This window comes from Chiloscyllium punctatum, chromosome 2 (genome assembly GCF_047496795.1).
Source record: "Chiloscyllium punctatum isolate Juve2018m chromosome 2, sChiPun1.3, whole genome shotgun sequence".
Taxonomy (NCBI): Eukaryota; Metazoa; Chordata; class Chondrichthyes; order Orectolobiformes; family Hemiscylliidae; genus Chiloscyllium; species Chiloscyllium punctatum.
This window is the reverse complement of record NC_092740.1, coordinates 97,963,593-97,983,698: the sequence shown is the minus strand read 5'-3', so window position 1 is coordinate 97,983,698 and position 20,106 is coordinate 97,963,593. Positions and strand designations below refer to the sequence as shown.

At 41.2% G+C, this 20,106-nt stretch overlaps 1 protein-coding gene across 1 annotated transcript in view; it reads right to left on the bottom strand.

Annotated features, from left to right (window-relative positions):
• The window catches only part of LOC140493413 (kelch domain-containing protein 3), a 220,787-nt gene extending 201,109 nt beyond the window's left edge, over positions 1-19,678 (bottom strand). Inside the window, exon 1 of the mRNA XM_072591833.1 lies at positions 19,617-19,678. Within this exon, the coding sequence (XP_072447934.1) occupies positions 19,617-19,678 (62 nt within the window). The remainder of the gene's footprint in view (positions 1-19,616) is intronic.
• Between the last annotated feature and the right edge of the window lie 428 nt (positions 19,679-20,106).

Below are 20,106 nucleotides of genomic sequence, written 5' to 3'. Positions count from 1 at the left end.
ACACTTTAATGCTTACTTGAAAGCAAACAGAATGGGTGATGATCCAATGGTACTGGTTTTCTTGAGCACCATTGGGAGCAAGACATTTGGAAATCTAAGGAGCCTGATGCAACCATAGAAACCAGTGGAGAAGACCTATAAAGAATTATGTGAAATGTTGGAAAGTCCTTTTGCATCAAAGCCACTGATGATTGTGCAACATTTCTGATTTTATAAATGGGTACAACAGGAGAGAAAATCTATTACCCAATTTGTAGCTGCCTTAAAGAGGTTAGCTGACCATTGCAAAATCAGAGGGTTCCTCCAGGATGCCTTACAGGACCAGTTGGCTTGTGGCCTCCGACATGAAGACATTCAATGGAAGCTACTAACCTGGATTTCAAGCTAGCTTTCAAAATCATTACCTTGATGGAGTTAGCAGCCAGTGAAGCAATACAGTTGGGTGTTGACCCCAGGTGCATAAAGCAGTGGATGTTCAGCAGAGTGTGGGACGAACTACAAAATTCTGCCAATGGGCAAGTTTTACCACATAGAGTCAATGTATTGGATTCAATAAGCCCAGTGACGAAAACGTAAGGAAGTAGGCCAAATTGCCCAAAATTGTCAGTTACAATCCAATCAAAAGGAAATAATCCTAAGGGCAAGGCATAAGGTGCATGTCAACAGGGTTTGCAGAAGCAGAATGCTCAGCATTTCAGTTAAACATTCTGTCGCTGCAGGGTGAAATTGATTTTTTCTGGGTTCTTCCTAAATTTAGAAGCTTGCAGTGGTGTCTCTGATTCCTGAAGCAGGCTATCGGGTGAAGGTAAAAGCATTCCCATTGAAACTTGCCAAGATTATGCTATGGACAAAGACAGGACAAGTAGTGCCATTGAAGGGCTATGTACTGGTGGAAGTAAGGTAAGGGACCAGTGTGCAGAACTGCCTCTATATGTAGTGAAAGGTGACTACATTGCTTTATTTGTATGCTTCTGGTTATGGAAATTAAACTGGGGTGAGAGTAATAGACTATAGTGAGGATCGCCGATGTTGGAGAGTCAGAATCAATAAAGTGTGGCGCTGGAAAAGGCACAGCAGGTCAGGCAGCATCTGAGGAGCAAGAGAGTCAAAGCTTCAGGCATAACCCTTCATTAGGACTGTGCAATCCCGATGAAGGGTTATGCCTGAAATGTCGACTATCTTGCTCCTCAGATGCTGCCTGACCTGCTGCGCCTTTTCCAGCGCCACACTTCAACAAGGTTAATAGGCTGGCAGATTCAAACATGAGTTTGCAAGAAATCCTAGACAAGTACAAAGATGTCTTCAAGGAATTCTGGATAAATGAAAGGAGTTGAAATTAAAATACAGCTAAAGCTGGAGGCTTGTGCAAAGAACCTGAAGGCACATCCAGTATAGTACACCATTTGGCTTAAAGTGGAGGTGGAACTGAAACAGCTGGTGAACCTGGAAGTAAATACCAGTGAATGAGTCATTCCAATCATCTTGGTTTTAAATATGACTTCAGCCAGTGGAGAGATTTCCCCGGATTCTCATTAACTCCTGTTTTGCTAAGGCTTAGTAAGTTTGCAGATGACACCAAATTTGGAAGTGTACTAGACAGCGAAGAAGGTTACCTCAGGTTACAGCAGGATCTTAATCAGATGGGCCAATGGACTGAGGAATGGCAGATGGAATTTAACTTAAATAGGAAGTGCTACATTTTGGAAAAGCATATCAGAGCAGGATTTATACACTTAATGGTAAGGTCCTGGGGAGTGTTGCTGAACAAAGAGACCTTGGAGTGCAGGTTCATAGTTCCTTGGAAGTAGAGTCATAGGTAGACAGGATAGTGAAGAAGGCATTTGGTATGCTTTCCTTTATTGGTCAGAGCTTTAAGTATGGGAATTGGAAGGTCATGTGGCGACTGTACAGGACATTTATTAGGCCAGTTTTTGAATCTTGCATGCAATTTTGATCTCCTTCCTATCAGAAGCATTTTGTGAAACTTGAAAGGGTTCAGAAAAGATTTACAAGGATGTTGCCAGAGTTGGAGGATTTGAGCTATAGTGAGAGGCTGAATAGGCTGGAGCAGTTTTCCTTAGAACGTTAGAGGCTGAGTGGTGACCTTATAGAGGTTTATAAAATCATGAGAGGCATGGATAGGATAAATAGACAAGTTATTTTCCCTGTCAAAAGTGTGGTGCTGGAAAAGCACAGCAGGTCAGGCAACATCCAAGGAGCAGGAGAATCAACGTTTCAGGCATAAGTCCTTCATCAGGAATGGTCTTTGGGATCGGGGAGTCCAGAACTAGAGGGCATAGGTTTAGGTTGAGTGGAGAAAGATATAAAAGGGACCTAAGGGGCAACCTTTTCATGCAGAGGGTGGTGCATGTATGGAATGAGCTGCCAGAGAAAGTGGTTGAGGCTTGCACAATTACAGCATTTAAAAGACATCTGGATGGGTATATGAATAGGAAGGGTTTAGAGGGATATGAGCCAAGTGCAGGCAAATGGGACTAGGTTAGGTTAGATGAGGATACCTGGTCAGCATGGATGAGTTGGATCGAAGGGTCTGTTTTCGTGCTGTACATCTCTATAACTATGGCTCTTTGATACCACAATCAAATATAGTCTTGATGTCAACGAGTTGCTTGTCATTCACCTTTGGATTTTAGCTGTTTTGTCTATGTTCAGACCAAGGTGTAATGAGTTCAGGAGCTGAGTGTCCTTGGCACAGCCCAAACTCATCAATAAGCAGTTTATTCTTTTGCAAGGTGCCACTTGATAACACTATCAACAGACACCTCCATTTTTTTGCTGATGATCTAGGGTACACTACAGGGAAGTACTTGGCCAGGTTGGATTTGTCCTGCTAGTTGGACACAGACATACTATGTAGCTGTCCACTATGCTGTTGGATGTTAATGTTATTGTGATAGTGACACAGCTTGGCTAGTGACATGGTTAATTCTGGAGCACAAATATTCAGTAATATCATCAGAACTCTGTCAGGATCGGTTGCCTTTGCAGTGTCCAATACCTTTAACCATTTCTTGATTTCATATGAAGTGAATCAAATTGGCAAAAAACTGACGTCTCTGATGCTGGGGAAATCAAAAGAAGGCCAAGATAGACTATCCACTCGATACTTTTGAGTCAGAGTCGTATAGCCAGATAGTATGGAAACAGACCCTTCAGTCCAACTCGTCCAGGACAAGGTATTCTAAATTAATCTAGTCACACCTGCCAGCATTTGGCCCATATGCTTTCCTATTCATGTACCCATCCAAGTGCCTTTTTAAATGTTGTAATTGTACTACCCTCCACCACTTCCTCTAGCAGCTTATTCCATATAAGCAGCACCCGCTGTGTGAAAAGGTTGCCCCTTAGTTCCCTTTTAAATCTTTCCCCTGTCACCTTAAACCTATGCCCTCTAGTTTTGGACTCCCTGACCCTGGGGAAAAGACATTGGGTATTCACCCTATCCATGCCCCTCAAAATTTTATAAACCTCTATAAGGTCACCCGTTAGCCTCCAACGCTCCAAAGAAAAAAATCCGATTGAATATTTCATTTGATGTTTTGCACCAATATCTTGAGGATAGGGATACCTGTTTGGTTTGCACTCCTGTTGCTTTTTTAATTGTTCACTACCATTCATAACTAAAGCTAACAAGCCCACAGTGCCTCCTGGATGTCCACATTTGAGTTTCCAGATCTGTTCACAGCAAAGTGTTTTCTTTTCATAGAATCCCTATAGTGCAGAAAGAGGCCATTTAGCCATTTGGGTCTGCATGAACTCTCTAAAGAACATTCCACCCACACCTAGACATGCCACCCCATCCCCCCATCCCTGTAACTCTGCATAAGGTTTTCATTATGGCTAAACCACCTCGCATACACATCCTTGGACAATACAGGGCAATTTACCATGTCCAATCCACTTAACCTGCAAATCTTTGGGCTGTGGGAGAAACTGGAGCACCTGGAGGAAACCCACATGTACACTGTGAGAAAGTGCAGACTCCACATACACAGGGATCCAAGGCTGGCATCAAACTCAGATCCCTGGTTTTGTGAGACCACAGTGCTAACTACTATGCCACCATGCTGCCCGGTCATGGTAGTGGTAGTTCCATGCAATACGCTGGAGGATATTCTCAATGTGAAGGAGGACATCATCCCCACACTGACTGTGCGATGGTCACTTCTCTTCCTACTATCATGGACACATGGATCTGCAACAGATGGATCGGTGATGATGTGATCAAGTAAATTTTTCCATCTCATTGGTTGCCTCCCCACCTGCTATAGACCTAGTTTTGCAGCCACATCCTTTAGGTCTTGGCTAGCTCAGTCAATAGAAATGTTACTGATCCACTTTGGGAATGGACACGCAAGTCCAAAGTAGATTCTGCATCCTTGCCACTCTCAAATTCTCCATCCAAGCAGTGTAAAATATGGAGGAGTGTAAAATATGCTGATTCATCAACAACAGAAGTTTTTCTTCCCACACTTGACCGGATACCATGGGACATCATGGGGTCCAGAGTCAATGTTGAGGACCACCAAGACAATTCGTTCCTGAGAGGATGCCATTGTGAGAAAGTGAGGTCTGTAGATGCTGGAGATCAAAGTCAAAAAGTGTGATGTTGGAAAAGCACAGCAGGTCAGGCAGCATTTGAGGAGCATGATAGTTAATGTCTCGGACATAAGCCCTTCATCAGGAATGTGTAGAGAGAGGGTAAGGGGGCTCAGAGATAAATAGGAGGGAGGGATGGGTTGGGGGGGTAGGAAGGTAGCTGAAAAGTGATAGGTAGATGCAGGTGGGGTGATGGTGATAGGTCAGAGCAGAGATAGGAGCAGATCGTGGGAAGGAAGATGGACAGGTGTTACAGTTCAAGAAGGCAGTGCCGAGTTGGAGGATTGGATCTGGGATGTGGTGGGGGGAAGGGAGATGAGGAAACTGGTGAAATCGACGTTGACGCTGTGTGGTTGGAGGACGCTAAGGTGGAAGATAAGGCAGTCTTGCTCCAGGTGCCAGGTGGCTAGGATTTGACAGTGGAGGAGGACCAGGACATGCATGTCTTTGGCAGAATGGTAAAGGGAGTTGAAGTGGTCGGCCAAAGGACAGTGGCATACCACTGTACTGCTACTTCTGGTGAGTCTGTGGGTCAGAACACATCCAGGGATGGCAATGGTTGCGTCTGGACATTATCTGCAATGATTTTGAAGAAGGTAATGAATCTGATTCCATGAGAATTATTATGCTATGAGACAGTTCTTCCAATTTTGGTTCGAGCCAGCATGGCTTGCTTAGCCATTTCAGAGGTCAAAATCAACTAGGTAAAAGTGAAGACTGCAGATGCTGGAAATCACAGTCTAGGTTAGAGTGGTGCTGGAAAAGCACAGCAGGTCAGGCAGCATCTGACGAGTATGAAAATCAACGTTTCGGGCAAAAGCCCTTCATCAGGACTGAAGGCAGGGAGCCTCCAGGGTAGAGAGATAAATGGGCTCTCTCTGCCTTTTTTCCCCTCTCTCAGAGGTCTGTTAACTGCATTGCTATAGGTTTGAAATCACATGTAGGTCAGACCAGGTAAGGAGAGGGTTGTTTTTAATTTTAGATTTAATTTTAATTTTGCCATCTGCCATGGTGTGATTGAAACCCATGTCCCCAGGGCATTAGCCTTGAGTTCTAGACTACTCCTCCAGTGACATTACCACTAGATCACCACCTATCAATAATATTGGAAAAGTGCAAAGCCATAGAGAAGTGTCTTGTAATTTCCAATTATGTACTACTAGAAGTGATAGAGGAAAGGAAAAATGCCTTTTGTTCACTTTGAGCTTCTTCTAAATAAATTTCCATTTGAAGGGTGGATGTTTTCATTTTAATTTCATTTCCATTGAAATGAAAAGCCAGGGCAGGAATGTATGAGGCAAAAAAAAATTCAGATGTTGGAATCCTAGGTAGACAAGCAGGAGGTTGGAAGAACACAGCAAGCCAGGCAGCATCAGGAGGTGGAGAAGTCAACTTTCCCAGAAGAAGGGTTACACCCGAAATGTTGACTTCTCCACCTCCTGATGCTACCTGGCTTGCTGTGTTCTTCCAGTATCCAGCCTGTCTACCAGGGCAGGAATGTATAGCTGATAAAAACTTAGCGGAGTCAAAACTGATATTATCAGTCAAGTGCGTAGACCTTCATAAGTTATGCAGCTGTGAGATAGCTGACTTAGTAATGGTGCCAGACTTTTGGCTAATTGAAACTTGGTTGCCAAATTCCTCAGACAATGGCCTATGGTCAAGTGAGAACTAAAGCATTGTGATTCTGTAACTATCACCAGTTGAATTATTTTACTAATAACTCAGAAAAGGGTAAATTGAATGGAACAACAGGTTAAAACTAAAACTCCTGCTGAAGAGCTTATGCCAGAAACATCGACTCTCCTGCTCCTTGGATGCTGCCTGACCTGCTGTGCTTTTCCAGCACCACACACTTTGATTTTGATCTCCAGTATCTGCACTCCTCACTTTCTCCTAAAGCTAATGTTCGTTAAGTAAACAGTGAGGTATTCCTTAAATTCAGAATGGAGAAATAAATGTATAAAAAGATGTGTCAAAAATGATTCTTCAAGAACCTGTCAAGCCCGGATCTGCTGTTTACCCTTTGAGTTTGAAAATCTGTAAAGCAGTGAATAATTCCGTTAAACTGTATTCTTGTTCATATAATATTAAATATATATGTTACCACTACTAATAAACATTAAGTATACACTAATAACGAAGAATGCCAATAAGTGGCACTGAACTCCTTTACCTCAAGGGATTGCTTTTCTCCTTGTAAGTACAAAAGATTATTGTGGAACAGTAACCCTCAACACCATCAAGAAATTTTTGGAAAACCATCAAAACTTTTTTTTTCACCTTGCAGGACTGTCAGCAAATCCAGATCAAACCAATGGAAAGAAAGCCATTTTCCCACCGGTTCCAAAGGCTCAAACTGAAATGATTTTTATTAGTCAACCTTGCCCTTGTGGGTATAAATGCAGACATGGTATTGCAAATAATAGGCATCAGATGAGGACCGTTGTGGAAATCATAAAAGTCACACTAACACAAACTGCAGAAGAGAATGGTCTTTTAGACAGAGTTAGCAGTAAAATACATGTGGGTACAGAGAACTGCATTATGCAAATATCCTTTGGACTGCAATGGTGGCAACATTGGGTGACATTCTCCTAAGCTGATTAAAATTAAGAAACAAGGAAAATTACATTTCATGGAGGTATAGGATGTCTTATTATTTAAGTACGATTGTAAAACTCACAATGACAATACTGATTTGGAGATGTTGGTGTTGGAATGTTATACTCAAAACTATTTCTCCAGAAGGGAGACAGCAACAATGAAAAGTCAAATTAAGCAAATTTAGCACTGATTGTTGTACTATTAGCTGTGCACTTGCTTCTGATTTTAAACGTCAATAGTCTCTATTTTGCAAAATACACAATAATGTACTTAATTCTATTCAATTTTAATACAATTCTGCTTCACAGGTGGAACAATATAACAACGATATATGGGTTTATTTTCAAATGATTATCCTAATGCACTTGCCTCCCTTCACTCCAGTGACTTCCACTTGGTGGCAGAGATCTTGTTTAAAGGTGAGCCTTCAATATTGAACAAATTTACTTGCGTCAAGGTTGTAGTGGAATGGAGGTCACAGGAACATAGAAAATTGGTGCAGGATTAGGCCATTCGGCACTTCGAGCCTGCACCAATATTCAATATGATCATGGCTGATCATGCAATCTCAGTATCCCATTCCCACCCTCTCCCCATACCCCTTGATCCCTTTAGCTACAAGGGCAACATAAAGCTCCGTACTGAATATATCAAATGAACTAGCTCCAACAGCTTCCTTTGATTGAGAATTCCACAGGTTCACAACTCTCTGAGTGAAGAAATGCTTCCTTATCTCAGTCTTGAATGGTTTACCCCTTATTCTTCGACAGTGATCCCAAGCTCTGGATTTCCCCAACATCAGGAACATTCTGCTCACATCTCGACTGTCTATTTCCAACAGGATTTTACATATTCATATGAGATGCACCCTCATTCTTCTAAATTCCAGCGAATACAAGCCCAGTTGATCCAGTCTTTCCTAAAAGGTCAGTCCTGCCATCCAGGGAATCTGTCTGCCAAACCTATGCTGGACTCCCTGAACAGCCAGAATGTCCTTCCTCAAACTAGAAGACCAATATTGCACACAACACTCAAGCTGTGGCCTCACCGAGGACCTGTATAACTGCAGCAAGGCATCCTTATTCTGATACTCAAATCCTCTCCCTGTGAAGGATACCATTAACTTGCCTCACCATCTACTGCATCTGCATGTCAACCTTCAGCAACTGTTCCACCGTGACACCCAGATCTCATTGCACCTCACCTTTTCCTAAACTGCCATAATTAAGATAATAATCTGTCTTCCTGTTTTTGCAACTAAAATGGAGAATTTTATCCACATCATATTGCATTTGCTACATATTTGCCAACTCAGCTAGTCTGTCCAAGACACCCTGCTAAGAAGCCTCTTAGTATCCTCCTCACAGCACAAACTGCCACCCAGCTTAGTTTCATCTGCAAATTTGGAGAAGTTTCTTCAATTCCTTTGTCCAAGTCATTAATGTATATTGTGAGCAGCTGAGGTCCAGCACTGAACCCGGTGGCCGCTCACTTGTCACTGCCTGCCACTCTGAAAAGGACCCATTTATTCCAACTCTCTGCTTCTTGTCTGCTTATCAGTTCTCTATCTATATATGAGTTTGAATTTCTGTTACTAATCTCTTGTGTGGAAACTTGTGAAAAGCCTTTTGAAAGTCCAGATATACAACATTTACTCATTCACCATTGTCCATTCTACTGGTACATCCTCAAAATATTCCAGAAGATTTGACAAGCATGATTTTCCTTGAGTGAACTCATGTTGACTAGGACTGATGCTGTCACCATTTTCCATTTGCTCAGATATCACATTCTTAATGATTGACTCCAGTATTTCCCCTACCATCGATGTCAGGCTAACTGGCCTATAATTCCCCATTTTCTCTCTCTCCCTCCCTTTTCAAAGAGTGGAGTACATTAGCTACCCTCCAGTCCATTGGAAATTAGTCGACAGAATGCTGGAAAATGATCACCAATGCATCGACCCTTCTCTGCCAGCAGAGAAATCTATTCTTGATTGCCAGCAACTCTAATTTCCTCTTTTCAATTTGTCAGAAATTGTAGCTTATCTATAAATAAATATTAAACCATAATTTGGTTGATAGAAATAACGACACACATTTGACTATACAATGGGAGTTGAATTAGGATCTACATGTCATGACATAATTATACCTCATCCCTCTAATACTCATCTGAAATCTACTGAGACTGGTGAGTTAATAGTAGGAAACAGTACCAAGATTTTGAGCCAGCAATATGTATATGTGTTCATAGTACAGGTAGAAGATATTGGAAATATCTCAAGATTAGAAGAAAATCAAGAGTCAGAAAAGAGGGGGTAATTAAAGTAGTCACTATTGCTTGAGCAGAATATTTGAAAAAGTAATTTAACGCTGTTAAAATACTGGACCTGCATCCTTGGTACTTCAAAAAGAGGCTGCAGAGATAACAGGTTAATTGGTTGCAATCTTCCAAAATTTCTTGAATTCTTGAGGGGTTTCAATGGATTGAAAACCTGCAAGAGTAACACCTGTGTTCAAAAAAGGAGGGAGCTGGAAAGGACTAAAATACAGACTAATATACAGTTTCTGACATTCTAGATTGTGACCCCCGCAAAGGGGTTGTCAGCCAGAATTTTGGTGTTGCAAACTCTGAGTCAGCAACGTTTGCCATTGAATTCTGAACACATACAGATATGTGGCCGCTTTAAACCATTTTAATAGTGGAGACCTTTTAATAGTGAATGTGGCCTAATTGTGGATCCTGGAGGCCTGAATGCCTGAATGTAAAGATTGGGTGCTTTATAATTTGGATTAAACAGCTTCCCCCAAGAAATAGCTCCATAGAGGCCAGTATTCTGTCACCAAGTCACCCATCATTTACATGTGGACAGTCCTTGATAATGACCCAGCTGCGTCAGGGCCAGCTCTCAGAATCTGTCACCCTGGACTTATCTGTCAGCCAGGATTGGACCAGGTTAACTGCCCTAAGCAGGGAACTCATATTCTGTGAGGTCCGCTGGGCTGACCTCATTACAATCACTACAATCTACAACTATTGTTCTCATAGCTCTTTGATCACCTATCATACACCATCCCAACCCATCCATCCACTCACACAGATCTCCTCTCCTGCTCATGTTCCCACAAGAGTGCAGCCCCATTATAGGCTACTCACTTTCACCAAATTCACAGGTCTACACTCCCATCCTCCAAATGAAAATGCTTAAGAAGCATTGATCTGACATCTGTCATTGGGAAAATGCTAAAATCCAATATTAAGGCTGTAGTTACAGAACACCTAGAAAATCATAAGGTAATCAAACTGAGTCAACATTGTTTTGTGAAAGAACTACAAAAATAGGTATCAATCTGGGTATCTTTGTATATGAATCCAAAACTGTTAATTTGTAGGTGCTACAATTATTAGGAAGGCAAATTGATTGTTGACCTTTATTGCAAGGGCATTAAAGTATGAACATACAGATGTCTTGATACAACTGTAAGGACAAATGAGAACTCAACTAGAATCTGGTATACAGTTTCAGTCTCCTAACATAAGGATGAACATACTTGTATTGAAAGAAGTTCAACGAAGGCTCACTTGGCAGAGTTCTACAATGATTGTGGTTGCCAAATAAAAGTAAGGTTGAGCCTTTATCATGAGGGAATTTGTGCTTTTAAAGTTTGCAATTTTTGAGGTAAACCCTAACTGGAAGGGAAACAGAAAATTGAAATTAAAAACAGGAAATAAAAAGAGGAAGGTTGGTAAGGAAAAAAAACTCAGACAGGAGAGATATTAAATGAACATTTTGGGTCAATTTTTTTGTTGAAAAAGAAATGGAGGCGAGAGAACACGGAAGTCAATTTTTATGTTTTGAAAACAGTTCTCATTACAGAAGAGTAAATACATAAAGGCAGACAAACCTCTAAGACCTGATCAAGTGTATCTGAGGATATTGTCAGAATTTACAGAAGAAATTGTAGGGCCCTGAACAGAAATATTTGTATCATATATAAACATGGGTGAAGTACTGGAGGGTGGCTGATTTTGTAACCTTTATTTAAGAAAGGGTGTAAGGAGAAGCCTAGAAACTATAGACCATTTGAGTCTGACATCAGTGGTGGGTTTATTGTTGGAGGTGATTCTGAAAGATCAGATATCCATGCATGTGGAGAGGCAAGGAATGATCACAAACCTGATTGAATCTTTTAATGAAGCAACCAAAAAGATTGATTAGATTAGATTAGATTAGATTAGATTACTTACAGTGTGGAAACAGGCCCTTCGGCCCAACAAGTCCACACCGCCCCGCCGAAGCGCAACCCACCCATACCCCTACATTTACCCCTTACCTAACACTACGGGCAATTTAGCATGGCCAATTCACCTGACCTGCACATCTTTTGGACTGTGGGAGGAAACCGGAGCACCCGGAGGAAACCCACGCAGACACTGGGAGAATGTGCAAACTCCACACAGTTAGTCGCCTGAGGCGGGAATTGAACCCGGATCTCTGGCGCTGTGAGGCAGCAGTGCTAACCACTGAGAACAGAGCAGTAGACGTTCTTTACTTAGACTTTAGTGAAGCTTTTGACAAGGTTCCACACGACAGACTAATTAATAAGATCAAATCACTTGGGATTCAGGATGAGCTTGCCAATTGGATACAAAATTAGCTTTAAAATAGGATACAGAAAATGATGGTGGAGTATTGCTTTTCAGAATGGAGGACTGTGACTAGTGGTGTTCCACAGGGATCAGTACTGGGTCCACTTTATATTTTGTCATTTATATCAATGATTTGGATGAGAATAAATTGTTAGTGAGTTTGCTGATAACACCAAAATTAGTGAAATGGGGACAGTGAAGAAGGTTATTTAAGATTACAAAGAGATATTAATCATTTGGGCAAATGGGCCAAGGAGTAGCAGATCGAGTTTAATTTGGATTAATGTGAGGTATCGCATTTTGGTAATGCAAACAAAGACATCACTTATACAGTTAATGGAAGGGCCTTAGGTAGTGTGGTCGAACAGACAGACCTAGGGGTTCAGCGACCTAATTGCTTGAGATTTGTAGAACATAGAACATAGAACATTACAGCGCAGTACAGGCCCTTCGGCCCTCGATGTTGCGCCGATCAAAGCACACCTAACCTACACTAACCCACTATCCTCCATATACCTATCCAATGCCCGCTTAAATACCCATAAAGAGGGAGAGTCCACTACTGCTACTGGCAGGGCATTCCATGAACTTACGACTCGCTGAGTGAAGAACTTACCCCTAACATCAGTCCTATATCTACCCCCCCTTAATTTAAAGCTATGCCCCCTTGTAATAGCTGACTCCATACGTGGAAAAAGGTTCTCACTGTCAACCCTATCTAACCCCCTAATCATCTTGTACACCTCTATCAAGTCACCCCTAAACCTTCTTTTCTCCAATGAAAACAACCCCAAGTGCCTCAGCCTTTCCTCATAGGATCTTCCTACCATACCAGGCAACATCCTGGTAAACTTCCTCTGCACCCGTTCCAGTGCCTCCACATCCTTCCTATAGTATGGCGACCAAAACTGCACACAATATTCCAGATGCGGCCGCACCAGAGTCTTATACAACTGCAGCATGACCTCAGGACTCCGGAACTCAATTCCTCTACCAATAAAAGCCAGTACGCCATATGCCTTCTTCACTGCACTATTTACCTGGGTGGCAACTTTCAGAGATCTGTGTACATGGACACCAAGATCCCTCTGCTCTTCCACACTACCAAGTATCCGACCATTAGCCCAGTACCCCATCTTTTTATTACTCTTACCAAAGTGAATCACCTCACACTTAGCTACATTGAACTCCATTTGCCACCTTTCTGCCCAGCTCTGCAGCTTCTCTATATCCCGCTGTAACCTGCCACATCCTTCCTCACTGTCTAGAACTCCTCCGACTTTCATATCATCTGCAAACTTGCTCAACCAACCTTCTAACCCTTCCTCCAGGTCATTTATAAAAATGACAAACAGCAATGGTCCCAAAACAGATCCTTGCGGAACACCGCTAGTGACGGCACTCCAAGATGAACCTTTGCCATCAACTACTACCCTCTGTCTTCTTCCAGCCAGCCAATTCCTAATCCAAACCTCCAACTCACCCTCAATGCCATATCTCTGTATTTTCTGCAGTAGCCTACCATGGGGGACCTTATCAAACGCCTTACTAAAATCCATATATACCACATCTACCGCTTTCCCCTCATCTACCTCCTTAGTCACCTTCTCAAAGAATTCAATAAGGTTTGTGAGGCACGACCTGCCCTTCACAAAACCATGCTGACTATCCTTGATCACATTATTCTTATCCAGATGTGCATAAATCCTATCCCTTACAATTCTCTCTAAGACTTTGCCCACAACAGAAGTGAGACTCACTGGCCTATAGTTACTAGGATTATCCCTACTCCCCTTCTTGAACAAGGGAACCACGTTTGCTAGCCTCCAGTCCTCTGGCACTACTCCTGTAGACAAAGAGGACACAAAAATCAAGGCCAATGGCTCTGCAATCTCCTCCCTTGCTTCCCAGAGAATCCTAGGATAAATGCCATCAGGCCCAGGGGACTTATCTATTTTATCACAGGTAGACGGGATAGTTTAGAAGTTATTTAGCACAATTGCTTTCATTGCTCGGATCTTTGAATATGGGAGAAGGCATGTCATGTTGAAGATGTACAGGACATTGGTGAGGCCTCTTCTGGAGTACTGTATGCAGTTCTGGTTGCCCTGTTATAGGAAGGATATTATTAAACTGGAGAGAGTTCAGAAATGATTTTCCAGATGTTGCTGGGAATGGAGCGTTTGAGATATAAAAATGGACTGGAAAGGCTGGGACTTTTTTTTCACTGAAGTATAGGAAGTTGAGGCTTATAAAATCATGAGCAGCATAGATAAGGTGAATGAAAAAGGCCTTTTCTCTGGGGTGAGGGAGTTAAAAATTGGGGGCATATTTTTGAGGGGAGAGGACAAAGGTTTAAAAAAGACAAGAGGGCAATGTTTTTACACAGAGAGTGGTTCATGTGTGGATTGAACTGACAGACAAAGTGGTGGATGCAGATACAGTTGCAACGCTTGAAAGACATTTTAATAAATTCACGAACAGGAACGGTTTGGAAGGATATGGGCTAAACACAGGGGACTGGCACTAGTTTAGTTTGAGAACATGATCAGTGTAGAATGGTTGGACCAAATGGTCTGTTTCCACGCTGTATAACTCTATGAGTATAAGCCAAATGAGATTTGGAATCCTAAATATCTGTGAAGACAGCCTGTTGAACGATCAATCCAGGCTTGTTATAGTAGTTGATGAGAAAAGCAGGATAAAGTGAAGAAGGCAGAATTTAGATCCAGAAGCTGAGAATAAATTCCTGAACTTATTTCAGGTAACAACAGATTAAGATCTAACAACCAAAGATAAGATTAGTGGATCTGCACCATTCAGACAGAATTGAGCAGACATGTGCCATTCAATGTGAAGAATGTGCCCATGGAACTAAGGTTATTTGTGAGTTTCCATCAGCTGGGGATTAACTAGATATCAAAAGGAGAGGAGCTTAATTCTTTATAAGGAAGACTGAGTTTAAAAAAAACTTTAATGCCAAAAAAGGTGCTTGGACTGCTCAAACAATTTGTAGGATCTGCCTCAGCTGTATTTGCTATTTAAGATATAATCTCCAGTTTATAATTGACCACAATTTGCCTGTTAATTTATGTTTGATTTACTTTGATTCTGGATGTTAGAATATTGGTTATCTAACATAGTATTTAGTAATGGCTTGTTTGCCTGTTGTATAGAAAAAGCTTGTTTGTCTTAAACCATGGAATCTTAGATTCGTGGACTCAGAGAGGTTCTTCAGTCGCTGGAGTCTGCATCAAGTTACGTCTTGTGGCATCATTGCTTTCATTAAAAAAATCCTGGGATTTTGACCTCTTCTCTTTATACATAAAAATTACTGTTCCTTGCTGAGATTTTAGCAATGTTCATTGGAGTTAAGAGAATGAAAGGTGGTCTTACTGAAGCATGGTAGCGCAGTGGTTAGCACTGCTGCCTCACAGCACCAGGAACTTGGGTTCAATTCCAGCATTGGGTGACTGTCTATGTGAATTTTGCAGGTTCTCCCTGTGTCTGGGCAAGTTTCCTCCGGGTGCTCCAGATTCCTCCTACAGTTCAAAGATGTGCAGGTTAGATGGATTGGTCATGCTAAAATTGTCCATGGTGTCTAGGATGTGCAAGCTAGGTGGGTTAGCTGTGGGAAAATGCAGGTAAGTGTACAGTAGGTGGATCATAGTGGGATGCTGTTCAGAGGGTCAGTGTTGCCTTGATGAGGTGAATGCCTGCTTCCTCACTATAGGGCTTCTATGTCATTCTATGCCAAAAGATTTTGAGGGGGTTTCACAGGGTGGATGCAGAGGGAATGCTTCCCCTTCTGGGGGTATCTTGAACGAGTGGGCATAGTTTAGAAAATAAAGAACCTCCAATTTGAAATGCAGAAGAGGAAGAACTTCTTCTCTCAGAGGATTGTTAGTCTTTGGCATTATTTTCCACAGAGAGCAGGACATTGAATACATTGAAGACATTGAATACATTTGATCAACAGAAAGCCAAGGATATGGAGGACAGTCAGGTAGGATCTTGCTGAATGGTGTAGCAGGTTTTTAAATGTTTACTCAACTTTTTTATCTTTATGAAGAAGAAATTATATGCAATTATGCAAAATTCACCTGTGCTCAGTGAGTTACACTGGCTCGTAGTTAAGTGATTTCCCAATTTTCAAATTATATCCTCAATTTCAATCTATCTATGGTCTTACCCCTTCCCATATTAGTACCTAAGTCCAGCCCCAGAGTCTACCCAAATAGCTGCACTTATCCAATTCTGGCCCCTTGAGCATCCCCGATTTTAATTGGTTGTGTCTGTAGGTCTGGAATTCCATCCCTAACTCTCTTTTCTTTAACATAATCTTTGAAACTACTTTTCCTCTTTCAGTTTGGTGTCAAGCTTAATTTGATATCACTTTTGCATAAATAGAAGTTGTTGTTATCTTTGTTGTTGTTGAAAGAAGGTCTCAAGCTTGCAGGTTATAAGCACACCACTAAACACCATGAAGCTCTAAGGAATATATGACCGGTGACACTGAACTATTCACTATGGAGTAGTCTCTAGAAATAAAGCCACATCTTAGACTTCACCTTCTGTAGTGAGATATCACAAGAAGTCAAGGAAAAAGAAGCTATTCCCTGTGCCCTGTCAATACCTGCATCTGAATAAGTGACATACATAGTTCAAGACATTCAAGCCTTCAACATTTAAAGCTTTTCCAGGCAAATACGTGATTATCTCAATCTGTAATCATTTAAAATTAGCCAAGCAAAATTGTCACACAGATTCTCAAGACTTTTCATGTATTATCTGTTATTACTCTGACTGGAGATGATTTGCAAATATTATGCGGAAAATATTATTAATTTATGAAAGACCATGGAGCTACAGAACGTCACGTTAATAATGCATGTATATGTGTTCACATTAAATTAATCACTTGAAGTAGTGCAGGAGTAGCTGCTGCCACCATCATGCACTTGTAGAAGTTTGCCTTGTTGTTGCTGCTCTCCAGTTACCTGCTATTATATTCTATAAATTCAACATTCTGATTATTCTGTCAGCTCTCCCTGATTTATTCTCCAAACTACCAGCAGAATAATCCAAACATTGCAAATGTGTGGGCAATTTTATCAAGCCCATTAATGGGGTTTCCAGTCCAATATCTGTACTGTACAAAATAGATTCTCAATTGTAAATATATATTTGTATAGTATACATACAAATTTCCCACTACATACTTCATTTGCCACTGAATTTATCTGGAACATGGGCTTAAACTAACTCAGCAGTGGGGAGGGCTTCCAGCATGAATATTAGAAAGAAGAGACAACATATATTGGATTGGAAGAGATGAACAGCATTAGAAGAGGGTGGAAATGTGAGGCAGTCTAAGATGGATTTGAGTGCATTTATGCAAGTACATGGAACGTTGTTAGGATTATAGTGAGTTGCAGACACAAGTATCGTGTGGAATTCTAGCTATGTGGCAACAAAGGAGATCTAATTTAAACAAGAGGAAAACTAAACATGTAAAATTCATTGAGAAAGAGGAAATACTTTAAAGAGTCCAGTTGGGAAGCATTGTGAGTTTCTGAGAAAAACAAGAATGGTAATTGTAGAGTATCTGGCCACAATCTTCTAAACTTCATTGGATTGAGGAGCCTAGCCAGTGGACTAGAGGACTGCAAATGGTATAGCACATTTCAACAACAGAGAGGAAATTAAGTGCAGCAATTACAAATCAGTTAGCTAAATGTCAGTGGTCAGGAAACTTATAAGGGCAGGCAGTGGAACAGAACTAGAAATACAACTAGAAAACCAAAACCCAGCCTATTTTTTTCTGGGACATTAGTTCAAGTCACACCATAGCAGATAATGACATTTAAATTTGATATAGTTTTAAAATCTGAAGTTAAATATTAGCCTCATGGTGACTGTCTACCCATTGTCATAAAAACCCAGCTGATTCACTAACGCCTTTAGAGAAGAAAATCTACGTGGCCTATGCGTGACTCTAGACCCACGGCAATGGGCAGTTAAGAATGGGAAATAACTGCTGGTAAAACCAGCAATGCTCATATCTCATTAATGAATAAACAAAAGAACAAAATGAATTAGCATTTGGTTAATAATTGAAAGCCAACATAGATATATTAATTAAAATATTGTTTGATTAAATGGTGGCACGGTGACACAGTGGTTAGCACTGCTGCCTCACAGCGCCAGAGACCCGGGTTCAATTCCTGGCTCAGGCGACTCTCTGTGCGGAGTTTGCATGTTCTCCCCGTTTCTGCGTGGGTTTCCTCCGGGTGCTCCGGTTTCCTCCCACACTCCAAAGATGTGCAGGTCAGGTGAATTGGCCATGCTAAATTGCCCGTAGTGTTAGGTAAGGGGTAGAAGTATGGGTATGGGTGGGTTGCGCTTCGGCGGGTCGGTGTGGACTTGTTGGGCCGAAGGGCCTGTTTCCACGCTGTAATGTAATCTAATCTAATGTGAGTATTTTTGTTGAAATAAATGAGAAGATTAATCACGTACCTCATTATCTCCCACAGTCCACCCTGTGGAGATTTAAGGTCATCCAAAGTTTTGCTGCCTATATTCTTACTCACACCACATCCTGTTCAGCCATCACTCCTGATTCACTGACCTGCATTGACTTCTGGTTCTGCAAAACCCTGATTTCAAAATCCTTATTTTCAAATCCCTTGTGCCTCTGCTCCATGTCTTGTTCACCACATCTCGATTCACAACACTGAGATAACAGCAATCCTCTGATTTCAGCCTCCTGAGCACCCACAGTTTGAGTTGCTCCACCACAGGAAGCAGTCCTTCATCTGCCTACGATCTAAGGTTTATGGTCCTTCTCTAAACTTCTAACCTCTCTTTCCTCTTTTGAAATGCTTCTTAAAACTCAATTCTTTAACAAAGCTTTTACTATTGCTTTACATGGCTCAATGTCAACTTTTCTTTTGTAATGCGCCCCGTAAAGCATTAGTTAAAATACGATCCAAGTACAGATTGTTGTTACTGTTGCAGCAGTTTGGATGATGTTGAGAATGTATACTTCAAAAAAGATATTTGGTAAAAAAAAAACCACTTATGAACGAAAATGAAGGGATGACGGGGGAAACATACAATAAATTGTTTATGAAATGGGGGCAGAGTAATTGGTGAAAGGTTAAATTGAAGACAAGAATGAAGTGAGGTTCGCCTGGAATTCGTTCCTACTCATCCAACGGTTCACCCTCCATAAAACTTAAGGCCATCAAAGTTCTGTGCTTTCACTTTCTCGGCTGATGTCTCACGCAAGTGAGAAAAGCCTTGCTTGCAAAGGAGGCCAGATTAATCAATTTATTTGCTGAATGGAATCACACCTCAACATAGCACAGACGTTTCCAGAATTTATTCATTCACTAGATGTGGCATCAATAGCAAAGCCAGAATCTATTGACCAAATGGCTTTTTGGGAGGTGTTAACGATCTATTCAGACATACAAATCAAGTTTAACAAAAAATGTTTGCTTCACATATAAATATCCAGTGCCTTCTAGTACTATAACTAGTGCAGCAATTTTAACATACAGTAGTTGGTAAATGGATTTCTGAGTAGGAAATGAAAACGCATACGCTTAAACCTATTCCATGTAACATAGATTTTAATATACTTGCAGAAATCTATATAGATAAAATAGTTGGATTTCTTAGGTAAGCTTCTGCACCCAAACTGCTGTTTTTTGTTTTCTGTAATTTACCTGGGACACGGAGGATCTCCCCTGACTTCTTTCTTAATCCAGTGTCCGCTTGCCAGGGCCATTTCGTGTAACTTGCTGCAAACGGTTCACGTCAAATTCATTCTGCAATGTAAACATATTCGTGATATTGGAGTATATACCTCAGATCACCAAGAATTTGCAGGTAGTTACGCTGCGTTGCAAAGCAATGTATTCCGAATATGTCACCGCTAATCCTATAACATTAACGTCCTGTAACCCTGCATTAACTACCTTCAATCGACAATTAAGATCGCTGCTATATCTACTCCAGATATAAATGCGCCTTATTCTGACGCTAACTCAATGTAATTGTAGACGTTTCACATTGTCCAGGTGCAGTTGCTACGCTACCTGCACACTGTCAATGATTACCAACTGAATAACATTCCCAGGGTTCCAACTATCAATAATATTGCCACACAAAAAAATAGCTAACGCTTCAAGATTTGTAACTAGTTGATTTTTAGTC